Source organism: Dichomitus squalens (genome assembly GCF_000275845.1).
Source record: "Dichomitus squalens LYAD-421 SS1 unplaced genomic scaffold DICSQscaffold_48, whole genome shotgun sequence".
Lineage (NCBI taxonomy): Eukaryota > Fungi > Basidiomycota > Agaricomycetes > Polyporales > Polyporaceae > Dichomitus > Dichomitus squalens.
The window spans coordinates 1-22890 of NW_006766930.1; the positions used below are offsets into that span (position 1 = coordinate 1).

At 53.3% G+C, this 22890-nt stretch overlaps 10 protein-coding genes across 10 annotated transcripts in view; 7 read left to right on the forward strand and 3 right to left on the reverse strand.

Annotated features, from left to right (window-relative positions):
• Positions 1-372: 372 nt before the first annotated feature.
• On the forward strand, positions 373-2069 carry DICSQDRAFT_149507 (Formyltransferase; the record flags this gene model as incomplete). The annotated part of the gene is made up of 9 exons (XM_007369351.1): positions 373-464; positions 563-660; positions 708-782; positions 836-918; positions 972-1298; positions 1320-1421; positions 1485-1619; positions 1693-1875; positions 1935-2069. 9 exons carry the CDS (start codon positions 373-375, stop codon positions 2067-2069), a joined length of 1230 nt encoding a protein of 409 aa, XP_007369413.1.
• A 1505-nt stretch (positions 2070-3574) lies between these two features.
• Positions 3575-5543, forward strand: DICSQDRAFT_17865 (uncharacterized protein; the record flags this gene model as incomplete). Its single annotated transcript, XM_007369352.1, has 8 exons — positions 3575-3804; positions 3914-4067; positions 4320-4514; positions 4573-4599; positions 4647-4921; positions 4982-5013; positions 5073-5383; positions 5439-5543. Coding segments are annotated over 8 exons (1329 nt in total), but the record flags the coding sequence as incomplete, so codon positions are not given.
• A 2452-nt stretch (positions 5544-7995) lies between these two features.
• On the reverse strand, positions 7996-8950 carry DICSQDRAFT_139956 (uncharacterized protein; the record flags this gene model as incomplete). Its single annotated transcript, XM_007369353.1, has 4 exons — positions 7996-8158; positions 8214-8400; positions 8749-8840; positions 8903-8950. Coding segments are annotated over 3 exons (218 nt in total), but the record flags the coding sequence as incomplete, so codon positions are not given.
• Positions 8951-9613: 663 nt separating this feature from the next.
• On the reverse strand, positions 9614-10358 carry DICSQDRAFT_139957 (uncharacterized protein). Its single transcript, XM_007369354.1, has 2 exons — positions 10087-10358; positions 9614-10035 (listed from the first exon to the last, which is right to left on the reverse strand). Exon 2 carries the CDS (start codon positions 9996-9998, stop codon positions 9717-9719), a length of 282 nt encoding a protein of 93 aa, XP_007369416.1. The 5' UTR covers positions 9999-10035; positions 10087-10358; the 3' UTR covers positions 9614-9716.
• Positions 10359-10418: 60 nt separating this feature from the next.
• DICSQDRAFT_111146 (uncharacterized protein) lies at positions 10419-11122 on the forward strand. Its single transcript, XM_007369355.1, has 3 exons — positions 10419-10800; positions 10862-10977; positions 11040-11122. Exons 1-3 carry the CDS (start codon positions 10476-10478, stop codon positions 11094-11096), a joined length of 498 nt encoding a protein of 165 aa, XP_007369417.1. The 5' UTR covers positions 10419-10475; the 3' UTR covers positions 11097-11122.
• A 226-nt stretch (positions 11123-11348) lies between these two features.
• DICSQDRAFT_111148 (uncharacterized protein) lies at positions 11349-12392 on the forward strand (the record flags this gene model as incomplete). The annotated part of the gene is made up of 2 exons (XM_007369356.1): positions 11349-11689; positions 11750-12392. 2 exons carry the CDS (start codon positions 11349-11351, stop codon positions 12390-12392), a joined length of 984 nt encoding a protein of 327 aa, XP_007369418.1.
• Positions 12393-13654: 1262 nt separating this feature from the next.
• On the forward strand, positions 13655-14546 carry DICSQDRAFT_182945 (glycoside hydrolase family 25 protein; the record flags this gene model as incomplete). Its single annotated transcript, XM_007369357.1, has 4 exons — positions 13655-13858; positions 13918-14103; positions 14161-14476; positions 14531-14546. The coding sequence occupies exons 1-4, from the start codon at positions 13675-13677 to the stop codon at positions 14544-14546; spliced, it is 702 nt and encodes a 233-aa protein (XP_007369419.1). The 5' UTR covers positions 13655-13674.
• A 620-nt stretch (positions 14547-15166) lies between these two features.
• Positions 15167-16121, forward strand: DICSQDRAFT_173544 (N,O-diacetylmuramidase; the record flags this gene model as incomplete). The annotated part of the gene is made up of 5 exons (XM_007369358.1): positions 15167-15350; positions 15420-15605; positions 15665-15769; positions 15834-16044; positions 16106-16121. 5 exons carry the CDS (start codon positions 15167-15169, stop codon positions 16119-16121), a joined length of 702 nt encoding a protein of 233 aa, XP_007369420.1.
• A 106-nt stretch (positions 16122-16227) lies between these two features.
• Positions 16228-20046, reverse strand: DICSQDRAFT_173545 (uncharacterized protein; the record flags this gene model as incomplete). The annotated part of the gene is made up of 9 exons (XM_007369359.1): positions 16228-16872; positions 18361-18528; positions 18587-18616; positions 18706-18900; positions 18956-19249; positions 19297-19316; positions 19367-19498; positions 19559-19960; positions 20028-20046. 9 exons carry the CDS (start codon positions 20044-20046, stop codon positions 16228-16230), a joined length of 1905 nt encoding a protein of 634 aa, XP_007369421.1.
• Positions 20047-22115: 2069 nt separating this feature from the next.
• DICSQDRAFT_18752 (WD40 repeat-like protein) overlaps positions 22116-22890 on the forward strand; it is a gene marked incomplete at both ends in the record, with an annotated part of 2788 nt that continues 2013 nt past the window's right edge. Inside the window, one exon of the mRNA XM_007369360.1 lies at positions 22116-22367. Coding sequence (XP_007369422.1) covers positions 22116-22367 — 252 coding nt within the window. The remainder of the gene's footprint in view (positions 22368-22890) is intronic.

The window sequence follows — 22890 nt, forward strand, 5'->3', positions numbered from 1 at the left end:
AGCAGTTTTATCGAGTATATGATGGCATGGTTGCTTACCATTGCATGCCTCCTTGTACCACGGGCCTAACCGTTGTACGTGTTCAATCCGAGCTATCCTGCCACCAAATCAGAGTGGTTGGAAACTTACACTCGGATGCCGAGCAACTTTGTGAGTTTCGTCTCTATAGGCATACTGGCAAGCTGGCTACGTCTGGAGGTGTGTGTGTGGAAGAGAGGGTAGAGGTGTCAGAGCGAGCGAGATGAAGCAGGTACCCCGGATTGTTGGACACCGGAGCCTTGTACATGTGCCCCGCAAGCGACATGTGTTATCCCTTTCTCCGAGCTTACCGGGGCGCCAAAGTCCCGCCTTCTGCCCCGCCGGTTGCCCAATATGGCAGCAAAATCTGTGACCCGACGGCCGATCCCAGGTCATCGCGCGCAACGGCGGCATCGCGCCTTGAACTCGCTCTCGCTGCTGTCACAGTGAGCCTGGGCCGGCCACTGTCGCAAGGATCGCGCGCAGGCTGTATGTCGCTTTCGCTTACTCGACGTTGTACGCACTCGCGCTGGTCGAGAGGCAGCCGTCTTTATTCCTCCACGTCAGACCTCTTCAACATCTTGTTCTTCGGACGTGATGAGTTCTCTTGCCTGGTCTTGCAGCAGCTGCTGACAGCCAAAGGTATGAAGCCGTGCTTTGAACTGCGTAATACTCATTGTGACTAGCAGATGTCTGGCAGGACATCCAAATTGTCACACAGCCTGACACTAAAGTCGGTAGAAGGGGCTCCAAGCTGTCTGTCTGTATGTGTTGCGCTCCTCGCGGTAATCCTAATATTGACTTCGGGGCATATCAGCACCCTTGAAATTGCTTGCAGAAGATGCGCGGCTCCAGGTGCACACCATTCCCCATGTGCGGTCCGAGTTCAGGACATGGAAGGTACCCATCGCCTTTATCACTCTTTATTCTAGCTGATGAGCCGCTATTCCCAGGCCCCGCCTCCATTCACGTTTGACACAGATGCTAGACCAAACCCTACACCTGCCCCCAACCATCTCCTTGTGACGGCCTCTTTCGGACGTATCCTCCCTAATCCTCTGCTCGCTCTCTTCCTTCCCACAAGGAGATTGAACGTGCACCCTTCGCTCCTCCCTCTGTACCGCGGTCCTGCGCCGATACAACACGCACTCATCGACGGTCGGCGGGAGACGGGTGTTTGCGTCATCGAGATGACCGAACGGAAGAAGGGCATAGACTCCGGCGCGATTTGGCGCTCCGAAAGGATGGCATGTCTACCCTCTCGACAGTATCCACCCGTGGTACTAACAGCGAACCGTTAGGGCATACCGGATACAGCTGACTTCCCGACTCTGCGCGACTCACTCGCGCGTACGGGCGGTCAGCTTCTCGTCTCAGTCTTGAGGGACATGCTAGCGGGGAAGGCGAGTGCATGTATCCGAGATCCGATGCTTACACTGAGGCTGACCGAATGGATTCTTTCACAGGATACCCGAATACCACAGCCCGTAGACCCAGATGCGCCCCGCGCGCCACTCATCACCGCGGAACACTCGATGATCGACTTCAGGACGATGACTGCGTCTCGCGTCGTCGGAACCCATCGTGCTATATCCCATCAGGTACGTAGCACATCGTTAGCTTGTGAAGCCATGGACAATTGAACATGTATCAATCCTGCGCAACGGTGTGTAGAAACCGATGGCAGCCATGCTCAAGATTGGTCGTACGCTGCAGTTGCACAATCCTTGTGTCCTCACCGAGGTGTACGCGGATATCGAGAACCACCTGCCGACGGAGGGCACGGCAAAGTTCCATCCGCCCAGCGGCGCTATCGTCATCCGTTGCGCTGAGAACACGTACCTGAGCGTTCCACAGGTATGTCTTTCACTACTACGGCACGGCATACGTTGATGAGCTTACCGTCGGCGCTGCAGGTCCGACAGCAAGACCGTCATTTGCTTAAGGCGAAGGAGTGGTGGAATGGCGTCAAGCCGGAGATGCGATTGACTGAAGGCCTGGAAGGTCCTGTGCACTTCGTTCCCTTCGATTCGGTTACCAGGAAACGTTAGTCCATGTTCTCGCCACTGAATCTTCTGCATGGCTCCACGAGGCGCGAAGTCTGCCCTTGACAACGGCGCTCAGCCCTCCAAGAGCCGTCGCAGGCCGGAAGTGGGACGTGGCGACCCTTCCTCTGAGTATCACTTTGCTTCAACGGCGATGTCGAACTGGGTCATGAAGGGTAGCAATCCCAGTTTCACGTACTCAGTACGTGCACTTGTATCTCTGCGCGTTGGATCTTCTGGTCGTAGCAGGGCTGACGGATCGAGCACAACTGCTCGGTTTGTAAGCTCGCGCGGGCGGGCTTTACGCATCGCGAGGCGACTAGCAAGTTTCACTGTCTGGCCAACTCTCCCAATTTCATGTTTGACATCACGAGATAAGATGGGGGCGACTACTAGTTGCGGTGCTGGTTATAGGGGCTATGTGCGAAGCAGCAATTATGTGGATTGAGCCCTGGCCGCACAAGGAGCCGACTGCGACTCTGCGTCTACACATCCGTGAGATGCGGATCAAGAGAGAAGACGGCGTCGCGCAACAATTAAAGGTCACAGCTCTCGCGCGTACTGTTGAGCACATGATGGTTTGGTTTGTAGCGATGTATCGTTCTTGGTATGCCTGGACGACGACCTGGAGGTTCTCCCTCAGGTACTTATGCAGCTCTGCTCCACGAATTTCCGTCCACGGGTGTACAGGGCGTTTAGACCCTTACTAATGGACCGGTGATAACTGGAGTCTCTTCGGAAGACAATGATTCCCGGTGCCTCACGCACTATATTGGGAACGGTCTGGGATCCGCCCTACCCACAATTCTCATGCTACCAGCATCCATCGAGCACCTATAATACATACATCTTTGTTCTAGCCGTAAGGGAAGCCCCCGTTACCATCTTTCTTTCAGTCACTTCACCATCGAGCACCCTAGTCACCGTAGACGTGATCATGCACAAAATCAACCAACCCCATATCGACAATATGCCACTGGCGTTACATGCCGCCAAATACGCTCTCGACAGGGCCAACTCCGGGAGAGATAGTAAACGCCCCAAGGGAGATGAGCAGCCGCAAGGGTCATCTATTCAGGCTGCCGCGAACCTTGTCCAGGACGACGGGGTCAACCTCCTTATCAGTGGTGTTGAATCACTTGTGGACAACTTGCCCCCGTTCGTGAAGGCCTTGGATGCTGTTTCGAAAATGCATCCGTTCGTTGCGAGTACGTTCAGCGAACAGGGCCGGAGCTCAACGGCTATGGCTAACACAGTCTGATGAAACAGTTGCTGTGGCACCGTTCAAGATTGCGATGGAGCTAGAGATCAGGCGGCAGAATAACGACAAGAAGGTCAACCTACTGTTCCTCGAGATGCAGAATATGATGTCGGCATTGTTACAGTATGTCTCAAAAGAAAGCCATTATCTCCATGTGTACTCACAATCTTGTATTCACAGGCTGCAGCACGTACCTCCAAATCATACTGCTCCTGATGATGGTCTGATGGTCGAGGATCATCTGCGAGAGCTTATGACTCGTATTGCTGGCGATATCGAGGAGTGCGCCAACGCCTGTAACGCTTACTCGAACAGCCGTGTTCTGTTGAAGGCCTTCAAAGGCTACAAATGGGAGGAGAAATTCAAGGAGCACATCAAGACCTTTGCCAGTCGAAAGACAGAGATCATCCAGGCCTTGTCCATGCACTCAGCCATCGGTATTGATCATGCCAATGATAAACTTGATCGCCTAATGGAAAGGTCAGCTCTGTTCGTCATTTGGAAAGCTAGCTAGCTGACCCGTGACCAGGACGGAGCTTCTCCTTCAGTACTTCGAGCGTTGCGCTCCACGATCGCAGCGCGTGCTCAGCTCTATGATCGGCCAGGCGGGTGGACCAGACGCTGCGCTTCGAGATCCTGCCACCCTTCGAAGTCTCCTCGATAGCGAGCGTTCTCTCGAGTACAAAGACGGCTATATACCACCACGTCCTCACATTTCTCATACGTTCACTGGTTCATCTAGTGTTCTCGATTCGAGACACTCCAGCAGGATCGCTGCTTGGCCGCCGCTCGGCATCCCGCACTCGCGAATGCCCGGAAGAACAAATTCGTCGCGCGTGCGGAGCATGGGTACCAACTCGCAGTACAGCCGCCTCGGGTCACGCACGGATGCTGGAAATCAGTACCGCGACTTGCAACGGGGGAACCTGACGCCTGGATCAAAGGCGCCTTCCAGCGCTTGGCTTGATGGTTCAGGCGAGATAGACTACTAGAAGGAGATGTCTGTGTTGCGACAGGAGGTGACTCGAGCTCCGTCTGTCGAGATCACTGCAAATAGGAAGATATTCCAAAGAAGGTTCGATATACGGATAAAGGGGTTGAGGGACGAGATGGCGAGGCTTTCAGCCCATCAAGGAGAATGGATTGTTGGCACGGTTCTTCAGGGACCGCATGAGAGGATCATGAACCCAGTATGCTCAACCGACTCACTTGCTAGGAGGAGCAAATCGGCTAACATCTGCGTTACAGGACTTGCGCGATATTTGGAAGGATATGGTAAGTTATAAATTGTCTCCGAGGGCTAGGACTGAACCTTCAGCAAGCGTTGGCGTGCCATCGTCAAGCCACGACATCTCGTCCTCGCAATACATGACTTCTATCTGCAGAAGCTGGATGACCAGCAGCGTGCGCGAGACGTCAAAGTCGAGGGAACTGGGAAACAGTGCCAGGAAATCAGCGAGGCGGATGCGTGGACGCTTCAATGTATCGACCTCATGCACTTCCAGCCAATCATTGAGGCCTTAGACGAGGACGCATCTGGTTACGTCACTATCCAAGAGGTCAACCGGTTCACGGCTTCTCGTCCGAAAGGGTGGAGGTGCGTTATGTTTATCTACACGTTTATTTAGGGCTACAACTAATGTCACGCGGCGACAAGTCTCCTATATTGGCTCGCATATTGGGCCGTTGGTGGGTTTATGCACGCGCGCATGCATCGAAATTTGTGCTTTACCTTCGACTGTCTATAGGCTGGCAGGTATGTATGACAGAATATCGGCGCAGGATAATCACCCTATGGCACGCTATGTCTCAACTTGAGAACATCCGTCAACTTAACAATGCGAACATCAACGAGTACTTGGATGTCATCCGCCAGACTGTAGGGCAGATGATTGCAGGGTTCAAACCGCTCTCTGAACGACTTGCTGTCTTGCCCCGTTTCCGAACATACATGGACCAAGAGGAGGAGCGACTGCGAGACAGCTTGAAGACTGTAGACTATCAAATAGATGCTTTGGAGACAGTCACCGACATCAACAGACAGAAAGGAATAGAAAGGGTTCGTCATCTCTGCTTCAACATGATGACAGGTTTCATTCCATCCCTTTCCCCAGAACCTTTTCCCCTTGCTATACTTGCTGATGCGTCGTCATTATGACATCATGAAACTGGCGCAAGTGCACGTCCTTCACAATGATGAACTAGCGGATGCTGGAGAGTGCTTCTACGTGATCAGAGACGCGTTCGTACTACGTCGCGGAGAGCTTTGCGGTGCGTGTAGCATCTTTGTCGACTTTCAGGAACGAGTAATGACGTCTCATCTCGAGCCCAGGCCTGTTCCAGCAGCGACGCCTTGATCTTTCCCAGGAGATCCACGAGTTTTCTTGTGGAATAGTGAGCAGATACGACATTCAAATGGAACGGAGCAAATGGAATCTTACATTGACTGTCCACAGTTCTCGACGGGCCATCTGCCACTGACGGAGCTGGGTCCACAGGCCGACACAGCGAGCTACGTCTACGACTTCACAGATGACGTGCTTCCCAACACAAATATCCTCAAGTACCCCCCACACTTCGAACACTTCTATCCTGCCCAAGGCTTGGAAGACGGTCTTGACGATCGTAATGGCTCCAATAACATAGATGGTCCGCTCCAACAAATGTGTGTACCACAGTCATTCAGAGATCCACCCTAGATGACTCAACCCAATTCCAGCGTCGGGCACTGGACGGGTGTTCTGGATCGTGTCAATGCGGATGCGGGCCTGGCTATGATCAACCTCCATTTCACACCTTCGTCTACTAGTAACAACCAGGTCATAGCCTCGCCAAGATTGTACTACCCTTGGCGGTGCACTCGCACTACTATCGTCGGAGAACCCATCACATCGTCCGAAGACGAACCTGCATTCGCCTTCACTGTGACGTTCAACTGTGACACGGCTGAGCTCCCGACCGAGTACCTTCGACTCACGCTTGGTCAAGACGGTACGACCTTGGTAGGCGATCATGATGTCGCCCCCGATTTCTCCAGTCCTTTTAGGAGTCACGCTGTCTTCAAAAAGGATGTCTCTCCGTCGGTCATGGCATTCTATCCATCCCCGCAACAGCTCAAAGAAAACAGACCTAAGGCATGGTGGCACTTTGCAATTCAGTCAATCCTCGGTTCGAAGGTAGAAAGCAAAATCATGTCTTGGAAGCGCGTCAAGGCCCTTTTAGACAGACGTCATCGTCTTGCCTCGCTTTTGTACTGTCAGATGTTCGTAGACGAGCTCCATCCCGAGGACGCCGACGAACAGTGCCGTCTCCTTCACCGAATTTCTCCAGCAGAGCTGCATCTCCTCACTTATGCCCTCGTGGAGTCCGAGAAGTACTACCACCGGTTCCTCCCGCCATGCTCAGGGGGTGTGTCCAGATCCTGCGGGAAGGTGCTGAAGACGGCGGTGCCTATGCTACGGTGCTGCACGTGTACTCCCGAAGCGGGGTATAGAAGACCCATGTTCGACGCGTCGTTCTGCAACGACAACCCAGACTGTCTCGAGCAGCACGTCAGAGACAAGCAGCAGATCCACTGCATCGTGAAGACACGCATTCCTGGATGGTCCATGGGCGAGGAAGGGAAGGCGAGGGAAAGGAAGTTGTCGGACCTCCTTGCTCGACTCGAGGACGTCACGGAAACATTGGCTCGTCCCAAGGGGACCAGAGCCGATACCTCATCCCCCTTCCGCAGAGCGTCGGTGGACAAGAAGGTGTGGGAATCGATCCCTAGCCTCAATGGCAAGACTACGCCGGACTCTATGGACACGCCGGAGGAGGTAGATGAGGGCTCCTCGTCATCTCTTCATGAGGATCACCTTGCAAGTGAGGAGTCTCTGGACGGCTCTGTGGAGGACGAACATATCGCCCGTACTGCCGCGGACCTGAGATTCAAGCATGTAGGGCTCCACACGCCGCCACGCTCCGATATGAGCTTAAGTATCGTACATAGCGACACTGATTCGCTCCTGGAGGGGAGTCCTTTAGCGAACCCTGCGAACCCTACGCCCATCGCCAAGCCCTACTGCATTGGATGCGAAGAGGAGGTGCACATGCCTTGTTGGCTTTGCGTCGAATGTTCAGGTATATCATCCACATTGTGATATAGGGTAGAGGCTGACGTGCTGTCAACGATCAGATACACTCTTTGTCTGTCTTGCTTGCGACGAGAAGGGCGGCATCGAGGCTGTACAGCACAAGGGCACTCATGCACTTGCACGGGTGTACGACAATCAGGCAGCAGAGTCAACCACGCTGAAATCCGCGCTGAAAACTTCGTCCAGGCCGCAGCGTGCACATAGTGGCGTGCGATGGGGGAACGTCAGAGACGGTGACGGTGGCGTACGATGGGGGAACGTCGGAGACGATGAGACTGACGCTGATGCCTCCTCCGGACCCGGGGACTCCTATGACAAAGGGGAAGCGTCATTGGCTGACATGGAGACGCGCTTCACGACAATGGAAGACAGGATCGGTGGGCTCGAGGATGGGCTGGGTCGAATCGAAAAGATGCTGGAAAGGCTGCTCACGCCGTCTCGGCTTCGACCCGGCCGCAGCCTCCCAGGAACAGCTTCACCGATATGAAGGCAGTGGGATGGGCGTCAGAATCGGACTCAGGTAGTAGAGGTGTAAGTTATATAGTGGCATGTTCCTCTTTGCCAAGTCCGCTTGACGTTTGAGCGAGCAGAAGCGTTACAGACTGAATAACAACCTCACTGACCGCTCGAGATCCATGCGCAGGTGCAGTATATTGCATATGTAGCGTCGAACGCGCTCACGTCCAAATGCAACGTAACTTCCACTCATATCAGCATTGGCCATTATAGGAACACAACGCAGACGCGACGTACCATTGTCCGCAGTCTCGGAATTCCGTAAGCCCTCGACTGCTGCGCACGCATAGCCTTCGTATCTGGCGGATTTATGCTGGACAGGAGGGTGATGTTCACTACGAAAGGATTATTCGCAAGTATCCTCGTTTCCTGCATAGCTGTCCGGAGCGCATCCGGGGAGGTCGGGTGAGGAACCCGAGGATGCCTGTTACACGAAGAAAAGTTAGTACTATTCCGTACCTCTCGAGAAAAGACACTTCGGGTGAAAATGAGCCGCAGGCAAGGCTGAGCAGCATGACGCTGACGGACTGATGCGATATGGATCCAGCCCCCCGCCCCATCCCTATCCCTGTATGCTCTGCGACTCTGGCAGAATCTCGATCACAGACTCGGACAGACAGCATACGCGGAGTCTATCTCGGGGAGACGGGTCCAACACAATGATACAACGTTGCAGAAAGCGCCGTATCCCGGAAAGGATTTGAAACGATGTCAGGTCTGCCACACAATGTATACGAATTGTGTGCGCTGTCCGGATCGACTTGGCCCTCACCTTCAAATGATCCACTGACCACCCTAGTGCCATCTGGGCAAGCAGCCTCGGAGCTGTTCCAGCGCTGTAGTGGCGAGCTTGGGTACACCGACCTGCCAGTGGTGGAACCATCATTGGGCGATTTTTCTAAGAGCTTGATAGCATGCCTGCTCACCGTCGCATACGACTCTGTACCAATAGGTCCCCTGCATGTCGTTCATCCGGAGAGAGCGCAGAGGTAGGTATCATAGTGGCCGACTCCCGAGGAACCGTACCGGGTGTTTCCCGACGGGTGCACGTGTTATGACCTCGGGGCGCCAAAGGGCCCAGTGATAGCGTTGCCACCCGACAGTCACTTTCTAGCGGATGTCATTGCAGCACAGCGACGACGCTCACGCCTTGCCGAAACTCGCTCCCGCTGATCTGAGCCTATTCTAGTTTGCTTAACGAAGTGTACGCGAATGCTGAGAACTACCCAGCGGAGGGCACATCAATGTTCCATCCGCCCAGCGGCGCTATCATCATCCGCTATGCTAAGAACACGTACCCGAGCGTTCCACAGGCATGCCATTCACTATTACGGCATGACACACACCAGTCTGCTTACTATCTATGCAGCAGGTGCAATAGCAAGACTATCATCTCATCAAGACGAAGGCATGGTGGAATGGCGTCAAGTCGGAGATATGGTTGAACGAAGGCTCTAAAGGTCCTATGCACTTCGTCCCTTTCGCTTCGGTCACCGACGTTCTCGCAACCATTTCCTCTACATGGGCCGGCCAGAGACAAAGTCTAGCCTTCAATAACGACATTGAGCCTTGAGCGGCATCGTTTCACCCTCCTTGAGCCATCGCAGGGTGGAGATCGGAATGTGGCGAATCCTCCTCCTAATGCCACTTTGTTTCAACGGTGATGTGGTCGATCTGGTTCATGTATGGTTGCAATCCGGGCTTGGTTAATTCAGTGCGTGCGTCTGTACCTCAGCGCAGTCAACTTTGAATGTCTGGTCTCAGTTCGGCGAAATGAACCATGGTCGCGTGGTAGCAGACGGACTCGAGGCTTGAGGTTGACTCAACGGTTGTTAAGACGCGGACCGAGGAAGAAGACCGCATCGCGTAAGTAACAAGGTGACGGCTTTTGCGTGTACTGTTGACTGGATGACTGGTGGCGGTGATATATCGTTCTCGACGAGGATCGATGTTCTCCCTCAGGCAGTTATGCTGCTCTGCTCTAGAAGGGGCTCCTCTGCAGATTAGACAGAGCGATGACATTTTCAATCGAGGAAAGGAGAAGAGCGCGAGTCGCACACGGTCAGTACCGACACCCAGTATACGACACTCAATTCTAACTGGTCATCACAGGAAACCCCAAGCTGACGCCCGACCTCGGTCCTACCTCTGACCGTATGATGTTGGTGTGTTTATTTTCATACCCATTCGACGTCATGCTGTCGAAACTACCGTTCTCCGGCGTACAGCTCTTTGGCATCATTTGAAATCCCGATCCTGCACGGATCAGTGATCTCGCCAGCGCGATATAGTCCTGACGCCTAGGACGACCTGAGAGCCCCGACGTTGGTTCATCCGTACAAACCGCACCTGGCTGTCACTATCCCGATTGTTCCTGCGCGGCTCCATCAAGGTGCCTCATCCACTTATCTGTGGCGGTCATCAAGCCGCTCAATGCAAAATTCAGTATAAAATGTCGAACCGTGTCGTGGAGGGTGGACAGCAATTCGCCCACGCAGTATGCGACTATCCGCTTTCACGACCATCTTTGCCGCGCTACTCTCTGCGCTCCCGATGGCGCGCCCTGCCGCTGTCGAGACGCGCCAGGTCATCGTGTGGCCCGCCCATGGGACCACCATCTCCCCGGCAAACGGCAGTACTATTGCGGCCGGAGACAGCTTCCAGTTTTTATACAAGGATTCAAACTTCTGCGAGAGCGACGTAGTCACCGTCGCCGTGTACCTCAGCCAGACACCTCCGGCCAACTCAGACGTGATGGCGAACGGCAGGCTTGCGGACGGCACCTTCGAGTACTACTTCGGTGATTACACAATCTCGAACTTTGGTGAGTCTGCTCTCTTTCATATCACGTTTGTCGCAGGCGGCTGGCTTATTTCTGAAATCAGGTCTACCTCCGTCGAGTAATGCGCCACCCGCCAGTTTGACGATGCCTGTACTCGAAGGCACGGCGGCTAACACGACTCTCTACTTCTCAGTCTTGGAGGATTTCACTGATTGTCCGGTACGTCGTGCTACGTATCATGATGCTTTCTTGGGTCGTCACGGCTGATGAACATGATTCAGCCAAACGGCCAGTCCACTTGGTTCGGTATTGAAGCTACCACGGTGCTCTACGTTTGATTGTATAATGTGCTGGAATCTATATTCTCAGTGCGTTCTTTGACGAGTAGATCCGGGATAATGATAATACCAAGGAGATCTAAATCCATCGAAGGTGTGGCACCCTTTGTTCGTGCTTAGCTCAAAGCGGGCCAGCCGGCTACCCTTAAACGCTGGCCTACCACCTCAACCCTCGCTTTCGTTGCTCCACCTCGATACTATTTTCTTCATCTCTCGTAGTTGCTGTCGTTCGAAGTCTTTCACGGCACAAACATGTCCTCCGCACCCAACCCATCCAAAACGCAGAATCTCTCCGGATGCGAGCTCGCTAACCCTCCTCCCAAGTCTAACCACGCGCAAGTGGCACTCTCTGAAATCACCCGTCACCCTCGCTTCTGGTTCGACGACGGGAACCTGGTCCTCCTCGCAGGAACCATCGGATTCAAGGTGTACAGGGGTCTCCTGGCCGCGCAGTCCCCTGTTTTCCAAGACCTCTTCGCCTCTGCCACTCACGCCGAGGAGGAATACGGCGGATGCCCTGTGGTTCGGCTTACCGATTCGCCGCAGGACTGGAGTCAACTACTTGACGTCCTCCTGCCCATGACATACGTACGGTATGTATCCGTGCATCTCTCACTCGCACTTCCGCTCAGCGATCTGACCGTGGTGGATAGCATCTCGGACTCGCACAGGTGCCAATACGAGCAAATCTCTGCGCTCATTCGGCTCGCCAACAAATACCAACTCGAGTCCATTGAGCGTCAAGCTGTTGAATGCTTGAAGACAGTGTTCACGGACGCTTTCGAAGAGTGGAACAGCCCTCCTCAGGACGCCTTGAAGCTCGCCGACCCACAACAGGTAGTCGAAGTCGTCTATTTGGCGAGGCTCACGAACTGCTCCAGTATGCTTCCGCTCGCATGCTATCACTGCGCCTTGCTCGGGGAAGAAGTCCTGAACAGCCTCACAAGCGATGGGGAGCTGGATTCGGAGGACGTAAGGCGCTGCGTCGGTGGTTACCGGCAGCTTTGCGAGCTAAAGACGACCATCCCGACGCGTCTTTTCGGCCACCCTCCCTCCGTTTCGTGCAGGTCGCCTATCATGTGCGGCGAGATTCTGCGAAGGCTGGAGGAGAAGGCAGCGCTGGTATACGAGACCCCGAAGCTGTTGAATAGCGTCGAGCAGTGGACGTTGAGCTTCCCTCTTTGTGGGATGTGTCAAGAGGAGCTGGATGAACGTGACCGGGCTCGGCGCAGGGAGCTGTGGCAGAAGCTGCCCGAGATGTTTGGGTTGGTTGATGAGGTCAAGAGTTGGGCGTGAAGTATGTCGCGAGACCGTAGTTTTATCCGTAGCATTCGAGTAAATTGTCATTTGTATCCATGTCCTGAGTCATTGCCAATGGTGCTATATGCGATTAAGAATCGAGTACATCATGATCTGGCACATATTGGAGCACGGTAGCAACCCCGACCTCACTGATCCGCTAGGTTTCTGAGGGGTGTGCGCCATAGTGTTTCTGGTGAGGCACGATGCTCTGCACCGGGTTCGGCATGAGGCACACGCAAATGAGGGCCACGGTGGTTACTATCGTGAGCGGGGTGACATTCGCGATATAGTAATGGCTAGCTCCTTCAAGTGCCTGTCGGCTCAAGCTGAGACACGCCAGGCGTGCTGATTTTTGGGGGCTCTCCTGTGCCACTCGGTGGCAACTATACTGGATGAGAATTAGAAACACATATACTACTTGTATCCGACGAGTCGAATAGTGTCCTCATGTCTTCACAGACTCCTAAGGCAGAAAGGATTAGAATCGGCACAGCAGTGAGAATTGAGAACAACACGGTCGCGCTGCACTAGTCTGTCATTACTTCGAGGCATCAGTCGTATAATTGGTTGATCGAAGAGAGTACATTGGAAGATAGGTGGGTTCGGGCTGAGTCATAAGTAGATCATAGCAACGACTCGCGGCGTCGGCGTTACTGGACGTCGGGGAAGGTTGAGACTGTGCAAGCGCCGGGTTACGATGGTGTTGCCGCATGAGGCCTTGAAAACTGGCCCCGAGTCCGAAGCCACTACCGTCACACAGTCTTTTCTATGTCGCCATTACGACGAACCCCTCTACTAAGCTACCAGTGCTAGACAGCCTGATGCGAGATCGCACCGCATTGACTACTGGCAATTGGTGGAATCTTCGGAGACCGACGGTCACATTCGATGCAACCGCCGAACAATCAAGTATGAATGACATTCCATCCGGATCCGCCCACGAATTGCACTTTCGACGAAGTTGGAAATTGCAGAGGATGCTGAGTAGATAGTTGCCCCACCTGCCACGGGTTGCCCCTGTCAAACGATTGCGTTGACCTCGTGTAGGGCTGATCGGATTGATGCGTCGGTATCAGAACCTCGGAAGTACTTCTCCGTCCAAAGACCTGACAGATGTAAGTGCATACACGCATGCTTTGACGTCAGCAGACAAGCCTGGCCATCTCGATGTTGGCGAGGTGGGTGCGCAGCTTGGAGGGAGAAGGGTATATAAGAGTATTCTATCGGCCTAGTCAAGTCTCTGGCGAGGGTCAATCCACTTCGCAAGGTCATCGACATGAAGATCGCCACGACATCCGTCTTCGTGTTAGTGGCAACAGCGGCTACTGCCTTACCTGTCTTGCAAAAGCGCGCGAATCCCAAGGGTATCGATATTTCCAGCTACCAGGGGACGGTCAATTTCAACACCGTCAAGGCGAACGGGATCTCCTTTGTGTACATCAAGGCGACGGAGGGTACCAGTACGTTCTGCAGCACTACCAATTCTGGGAAACATAGCTCTGACAGGGAGTTGTATAAGCTTTCAAGGACCCAAACTTCTCCAGTCACTACGAGGGTGCGACCAACGCAGGTCTCATCCGCGGCGGGTACCACTTCGCCCATCCTGACTCCTCTTCGGGTGCTACCCAGGCAAAGTACTTCCTTGCTCACGGCGGAGGTTGGTCGAGTGACGGCATCACCCTTCCGGGTGCTCTTGACATCGAGTGTAAGTGTTTACTGGACAGTGCATGTGGGGTGCCGCCTGAGGAGGTGGTGCATGTAGACAATCCGAGTGGGGCCGAATGCTATGGCTTGAGCGCGTCGGAGATGGTGTCCTGGATCAAGGATTTCTCTAACACCTACCACTCGTCCACCGGGGTGTACCCGGTCATCTATACCACTACCGACTGGTGGAAGACCTGTACGGGCAACAGCGCTGCGTTCGCGTCCACGAACCCCCTTTGGATTGCGCGCTATTCGTCTAGCATTGGCGCGCTCCCCGCTGGCTGGAGCTACACGACCTTCTGGCAGTACGCGGACTCGGGATCAAATCCAGGAGACCAGGATGAGTTCAACGGTACCCTTGATGGCCTGAAGAAGTCAGTATGCACTGCTCCTTTTGATCTGACAGGAACACTCACCGGTGCATATAGGCTTGCGCTCGGCTGAAGGTGTCAGAAGCTTGGAGAACTTGTTGTGATACTACAGGATAATGCATCGTTTCTATGTCTCTACCCTTCTTTGCTGTTGTCGTACGTTGAATATACTCCTTTGTGGAGTGTTGGTACCATCGAACACCTGTCTGACGGGGGTAGTCAAGCACGTCTCTTTGCCGAGGCCGCTGGGAACCAGAGAGCATACATTGCGATAACCTCGTGTCCCATGGGCCATCGGACAACATTACGGGTTCGTAGTGAACGCACTTGGTGTTCGAATGCAAAGAACGTGTGAAGCGATGGTATGCGACTGGCGAAACGGTCGTGAGAACATTCGCTGTCAACCGTCTGATCGACATACTGCAGGTTGAACGACACTGACCTGATAGATGGCGGATAATTAATGCTGATCTGTCAAACCGGGCCTTCTGTACCAGAGCGGGCCATTGGAGGAAACTCCGCATGTTCAGCTTCCCTAGACCAGACTTCTCGCACACATGCTCTGCAGCCGTCTTAGTGGGATCTTGATCGTTGGTATCGATCCAAAGCAAACCGAGATTGCTTAAGTATAGATGTTCTGCTACAGACCTGGGAGCGTCCTATAGGAGCACCGCGCATTCGCGAAAAGCCAAGATGAGACTCACCGCTGCACCTCTTGTCGCTTTGGCCACGACCTTCACTACTGTGGCAACGGCTCCGGCAAAGCGGGCTGCTCCACAGGGTATAGACGTTTCGCACTTCCAGGGTGTCGTCGACTTCGCCGCCGCCGCCGCCAATGGAGTCTCATTTGCGTACATCAAGGCTACGGAAGGAACCAGTACGTTACTTCAACCTCGGTTTGTCTGGAGTAGAGCATGAAAGGTCAGCTCACCATACATTGTCGCAGCATTCGTTGACCCCGACTTCTCTGCCAACTATAACGGCGCTACGACCGCGGGGCTCATCCGCGGTGGATACCACTTTGCGCACCCGGACACGTCGTCTGGTGCGACACAGGCAGAGTATTTCCTTGCGCACGGAGGAGGGTGGTCCAGCGATGGCATCACCCTCCCAGGTGCTCTTGATATCGAATGTCAGTCCGTCCGAATGGTGCGCCGTACCGGCGCGATCGCTGATAAACTCGACTGGCAGACAACCCTGACGGGGTAGAGTGCTACGGGTTGAGCGCGTCAGCAATGGTCTCATGGATCAAGGACTTCTCCGACACCTACCAAGCACGTACTGGCGTCTTCCCAGGTATGTACGATAAGAGCAAAGAGAAAAGGGGAGATCGACGAACGAGCTCACGTCCGTGTCACAGTCATCTACACGACCACCGACTGGTGGACGACCTGCACGGGCAACAGCGCTGCGTTCGCATCGACGAACCCTCTCTGGATCGCACGCTACTCATCCAGCATCGGCACGCTGCCAGCGGGCTGGTCATTCACGACGTTCTGGCAATACGCCGATTCTGGACCGAATCCTGGCGATCAAGATGAGTTCAACGGCTCTCTCCAAGGCCTCAAGAAGTACGTACCTCAAATCTTCTATGCTGGACGTGCAGTATCTTGATGCTCGCATCGTACACAGCCTCGCTCTTGGTTGAATCGTACATTGGATCGATATGCGAGAGAACTGAACAGTGCTATGTACATCAGATCATCGTGCATATGGCATAGCCGTATTGATACAAATGAAGGATCGTCCAGCAACTATCCTGAGTCAGTTTGAATTCGCGAGACGGGCGGGCTGAATGAAGCGAAGTGTTTCGACCTCTTCACAAAGTTAACCTGGAACTGTGGCGCGGAGCGGGTAGGGGAGCTGCCGCCGCCGTGGATGAGGGGGGTCATAAACAGATCAGCGGGAGCGCGAAGGGCAGCAGGCTTTGGGTATGCGGCGAGTTGCGCGGCGATATCAGTCGGGCGGGCGAAGGAGCTAGAGAGGGAAATCGGAGACCACTGGGACGGCAACGGAGTAACTTCTCCTGCGCTCTCCGCAGTAGCCTCCATCGGGGGAAGATCCGCACCGAGCTGTCCAGCAGTCCCAGACGCCGCTGTCCCGCTCAGTCCTGCCTCTGCTTCTGGTGAAGCGCTCGGTTCGCGTTTGACATCGCTCTTGGGCTCTGACTCAGAAGTCAGCGGTTCCTCGTCGCTGCAGTCATCGGTCAGCGCTGGTTGGGATGGATAGGTCAAAGGAGGATCGCCCGATTGTAGCAGAGGTGCTATCGAGCGGAAGAAGTGTGGCATGAACTGGCCGGCTCTCGGAGAGTTCGCAGATAGAGCTGAGGCGCGAACGAGCGTGGTAACCACGAACGGAAGGTCTGCGCGGCAAGTCTGAGGAAGGAGCGGCTGGGGGAACTTGGACGAGCGGCTTCAGACCGCCAGAGGACGACGCTCGTCGGGGAGCAGTGAGCCAGCGGTGAAAGCGATAGAGGCTTGGAGTCATTCGTAGACGGTCTGCTCCAGAGAGAACAGCTAAGGTGGGCGGATCAAGCTGGTCGTGATCACACATAGTATACTCTCGTGCAGCCATTTCTCGTCTAATCTGAAGTGAGGAATTGCGGGCACGCTATGTGAGAAGCCGCACTTACCTGCATATCCTGCATCCTATCCTACGTTGTGGTCGATGCGCGGAAGTATGTTGGCCATGTGAGGTGACTCCGCGAGCATTTCCGTTTCGACCTGTCCATCTCCATCTGCCAGACTTTAGTCGGATGCGAATGATCGAATGAGGACATAACTCACCCATGACTCCATTCACGACATGCTCAAGGTAAAACAAGCGCGCTCACATTGTCTATGGCATTCGTTATAGCGGTGCCCCACGTCTTCTCCTCAGTTTCTTCCTCGGGCTTAGGGTATGGCGCGTGCTTGGGCAACTCGGCATCGCCATGGGTAAGACGGATGTCCTCAGAGCGGACAGTCCACGCTCATCGTGATGGAATTGTTCTGGGGTGTTGGAGAAGCGTACGTGCCCGCCGACCGATGCGTACGGGCGCTGTGAGTGAGACGAACTTGACGTGCTCATCGTGGTCCAATTGAGCGTATCGGTTTCGCCTTCAGCTCATGCGTCCAAGGTCAAGCTTCGCTGAGGCACGAAAAGGGTCTAGCGATGGGGAGTAAGGTGGACAAGCAGTCTATGTAATTCGTTATAGGCTGGATGCATGACAATATTTGGGAGAGGAAGAGGGCGACCCTGCGCGGGCGGCTACTCAGGGGGCCGGTAGTACGTGATTGGCTCGCTCTTTGCCGGCTTACTCGTAATGAATATCGCGAGCGGTGAATGTCTTTGTACCTCTAACGGCGGCGCGCTCGTCCAATGTTGCTTGTAAGTAAGTCGCGCTTCTTTGTCTGTGCTACTGTAAAAGCCTTTTGATCCCTCTAGAAGGGTTTGAGACAGTGCCGTCGTTCTTCACGCCAGTCACGCCTCGGAGATGAGCCTGATGGTCGGTTACAGCCAACATACTTTCAGTTAGGCCTCCTCGCGATTTCAAAGTCTACGCACGCACACGCTGGTTTCTTTTTCCTCTTCACGCTGAGAGAATAGCGGTGCGGCTCAAGTATATGGAGTCATACATGCGCATCAAATTCGGCCTTCAGTATGGTCCATCACCAGCGGCGTTAAAATGGGCGCTTCATCCCTATAGGACGCATGAATGGTCAACTCCACCTGCGATCTGTCTCGGACGACAAACTCAAGAATCACGAGCGAGGGCTCTAGTTAGGCTTGAATCGAGCTCAAATAGCCGCCTATGAACGTTATCCTCGTTCTCTTTCGTCCGCTGCAGATTCATGGTGAACAAGATCATGGTTGTTTGCATCGAGGCCGATCACGACTGGGCTCACCTGGATCATCATATTGCAGATCCTGTCACGCGCATCCTGTGCCCAATCCTGGATGTTTTTCCCTGCTCGATCAATGTCTTCAGGGTCGTCTGACTTGGTGAGTGCTCCCATGCCCGAAAGCATCTTGACACCCGGATGCACGCTGTCGTCGTACAGAGTCACGTACATCTGTATAGAATTGTTCGTGAGCGAATCAATATCCTTTGAGTGATCCTAAGTTGCTCACATCGCTCATATCCTCGTTGACCATGTTGGCCTATGCAATGTATAGTGTGGTCATAGATGAGCTGCGTAGGAAGGTCAGAAGACGACTCGTGGTGACACCAATACTATTGCTATTCGTACCCCTTTCGCGTAAGTATCCAGCTCTGTAGTCGTGCTTTCTGCCCCGGCTTCGTTGATGAATTCATTTACCTCTGTTCTCAAAGTCTCTACGAATGTGTGGACACGACCAAAGAACATGACGACATCGTCCAGGAACACCCTCAGCTCGGTCAAAGAGACAATTGCATGACTGAGAGCTGCTACCGTCCGTTTCGGCTGGATCTCGCTTGCATCAGTTATGCGCGCTCGTGCGTTACATATGTTCACTCACGGTCATCTTGCCCATATTTGTGGTCGCTCCATTCGCCCTCATGACTCCCAGCTTAGAGTTAGCTGACTTGAGCCGGGCCACTGCCGCCTCTGAATCATCTCTGCTCGATTTCAGTTCGGCTTTCATATTCGCGACGCTGTACTGCGCGCCGCGGTCCCCGACCTCCTTCTTTCGAGCTTCGAGATCGACGGATTGAGCCGAGGTCCCAGACTCATAACCGAACCCCGAGTCAGAAATTAGATGCTCTATATCTTCGAACGGTTTGTGGTGCAGCGCATCTAGGATGCTCTGAAACTGTAAACGTGTCAATACATGCTCCATGCTAGAAAGGGATGATATACCATGCTCCGGTCAGCCCCGCCTGTACATAGCATCAGCCACGAGTATCTTCAGAGCGAGAACTCTTCATACCGCTAGGCATCCGGTTCGACGCGTCGTCGGGTTGTTCCTGCGCGCTCGGAAGCTCTCCATCAGTCCCAGCCTGGCGTGCCTCATTTGCAATGCGAGCTCCTTCCTTCTCTGTGACTAGCCTTCTCGCCTTGCCTGAAATGGCGTGAGTTCGCTACCGTGTCTCCTACAACAGGATTAAGGACCAGGACATACGTTGGGTGGCTAAGTACGATTGGTTCATCTCCTTCACAAGTTCGAGGTATGTACTAGCCTCTTTGGCCATCTCCTCCGCCATCCGCACGCACCCATTGATCCTGTCGCTCAGAGAATCGATCAGCCGTGGGAGGTACTTCTTGATGACCATAAAGTTTGGGGTGTTGTCCTTCGGTAGTACAAGAAGCTTAGTGATTCTAACAATAGTGGGATGTACACCGGCAATATGCTGATTGATCCCATCGAAATTGACGGAAGAGAAATGAAAAGTCGATGTACCATCGTCGACGAGCTGCGTGATCGTCATGCGGAAGCTATCTGGATAGCGGATGTACTTGAATGGGACGTGACTGGGTTGTTCGAGTTCGAAGTCAGTGATTGATGCAACCAAGGAGAGCCGGCCTGACAGAGTAGGCGGGCATTATTATGCAGGAGCGATGAGGAAGGTGAGTGGATTATGATGACATACAGAGGATGAATACAGCCATCGGCGCTTGGACGAGTACGGCCACACGGTGCTGTGCACAGTCCTATCGAGAGTGTCAATGTGGTTGTTGAACGGACAGAAGACAATGCGAAGTTACCTCCAGGTGAAGTCTCGGATCTGAGAGTCAATGAGCTGAGATTGGGTCCTGTCATCAGGGCTGTGCATGACTTGTGCGTAAATGATGCACGTCGGGAACAGCGGTGAATTTTTGGCCTGCGTGCACGACTCACGGAGCGTGAGTAGTTTTTCAAGCTAAGAGGCGGGAACAGGTAATCCTTGGGAACCAGCGTGTATTTGAACGGGAGGAGGAAGTACGGCATATGGATCAACGGTAGTTAAGTTTTAGCAGCCTCTCGCCATGCAACGACTGAGGCAACCTCAGATACATCAGAGGCCGAGGCAAAATATCGAACCGCCGCAGAGTTCGGCTGGTCTGGTGGATGTTACTCCTGCCAGTAATCACATGACCTTATCTGAAAATCCTCCTGGCGCCCGGCAGGCAAGTTCTAGACCGTTTCCGAGCCAGCCTCAACAATCTCATCGCTCGCCCTCCGTCCGTCCATACGTCCTGCCTTGTACTGTAAGTATCAAATTATGATATTGAAGGAACTATCAAGAGTGTTCGCGGGAGGAGAAAGACTGCATGGACTGTTACTCGAACGCCAACATTTGCAGAGCTCACCAACTGATGTGATCCTGAGGCATGCCACGGAACTCGACACGAGGCATTGTTCACATGCCACGCCTCCTGCCAATAGAGTCGTCTTGAATCCAAGGAGCGACATACTGCACTGCGCCCACCATGTCGATGTCCGCCTCACCTCGCCTTCCCTAGGGGCTCATTGAGAGGATCATCCGCTACTGTGGAGATGACCAGAGGACTCTTTGGAGCTTTTCCATCACATGTCATCAACTCCGTCCCCGTAGCCTCTGTCTCATGGTCGCCAATGTCACATTCAGGAAAAGGGGGGATATTCTTGCCTTCCGTGACTTACTCAGGACCCACCCCCATCTGTGCTTGCTCGTGCAGTCGCTCACCACCCAGCTTGACACTGCGGCGCCTCTCCACTTTCTCCATGTGCTTCCCAATCTTAGCAATATTACCATGTGCGCTGATGGGGCTGAGGCAAAGAGGTGTAGCATTTCGCAGCCTGTTCTGGCATGCTACAGAACGTCTATGACATGTATCAAAACTCTGCATCTCTTCCTTCTGAAATTTCCCAACTCCGCAAGAATTTTGTCGAGTACTGCAAGCGTTCACCGGCATCAGAGAGCTGTCCTGCAGCGCGCTGACGATTGCTTCGGCGACGAGTGCCAACGCCGAGCGAGAGCGGAGCAAACAACGCCTATCTCAGCAGTTATTGAAGCTGAGAACACTCACGGTGAATATCGTTCAACATCGCTCAGTGTGTCCATGACTGATCGACAGAATGCTATGCTTAGTTACACTCAGTAGACGGTGCCGTGGTAGACCTATTAGTGACATCGGGTCATTCGACAGTGGACAGTCTGTCTTTGAAAGGACCCGAACGTAGGCGTGCTATACCTCCAGGTCAGCACATTTCTCCGAAAATATCTCTGGGATTTGCGAAAGATGCTCATGACCAGTACGTAACTCTAAGTGTGGACTGGCCTCGAATGCACTCCCTCACACTCACGGCTAACGAGCACGACGTGGGGTTCAACGACGATCTCATCAAAGCATCTATCGAGATAGCGAAGACATTCCGCCCCCCGTCCTTGGAGAATATCACGATAGACTTTCTGTCACGCATTGGAGTCCTGTTGTCTTCCATTACAAGCGATGAAGGGAACCTTCGCCTATGCTCGGAGCTGGACCGAACGCTGCTTAGCTGTCCTCACCCAAGGCTTCGATTCTTCAGCGATAGCCCTACTCATTCTCGACGACAAATCCTATGGCTCCACGAGCTGAGAAAGTACTTTCCCAAGCTGGAAGCCACAGGATCATTTGTGATCGCCTCGAGATCAGGTTCGTTACCGTATGGCTTGCAGCGAACGTCCTCACATGGCTTACCCTTTCTCAGACATCATTGTCGGTCACGATTCCGACATGAAACAAGTCTTATCTACTCTCCGAATGGAAAATGGCTCGCCACGGCATCTCATGACTCCACTATCATCTTGTGGGACTCAGACGGCGGACAACCGCTCTATGAATGGGTGCCACACGGTGGATCCGTCAAGTCACTCGCATTCTCTCCTGATAGTCGGTATGTCGTATCCGCCGGCATCTGGAAAAACAGCCTTTGCGAATTGACACTAATTATCACTATTCAGATAATCTCATCTATATTAGCAAGTGTTAGCAGAGATGACATCTACATTAGAGCTACTATTCAGACGCACTTCTTCAGTAGTGCAACTAAGCACTAAATAGTATACTTGATACTAGTTATAACTACTCTTCACTATCGCTTTTTCTATAGTGCCATGTAGTGCCAACATGATACTACTATAGCACTACCGCAAATGTGGTCCTCTAATTTTCGCTATTTTGCACTACTGTAGTACTATTTTGCACTATTTTAGCACTACTCATTTAGGGGAGACTCAAATAAGATGACAATCCTTTATTTATAGCTCATAGTTCTCAACTCAAGCATTACACACCTCTGTAGCTGCAAAATCACCATGATAGCTGACTTATATTTGAGGGCACAACTCAACATAGAACTTGTTATCATGTATAGGACTAGGCTGTCAGCACAGCATTCATACCATGAAGCATACTCTATAGCACACTCCATGTTATATACATAGTCCCAGACATTACACATATGCAAGCCTCAGCAGGTGAATCTGAAGGTGAGGTGTCACCACTTTG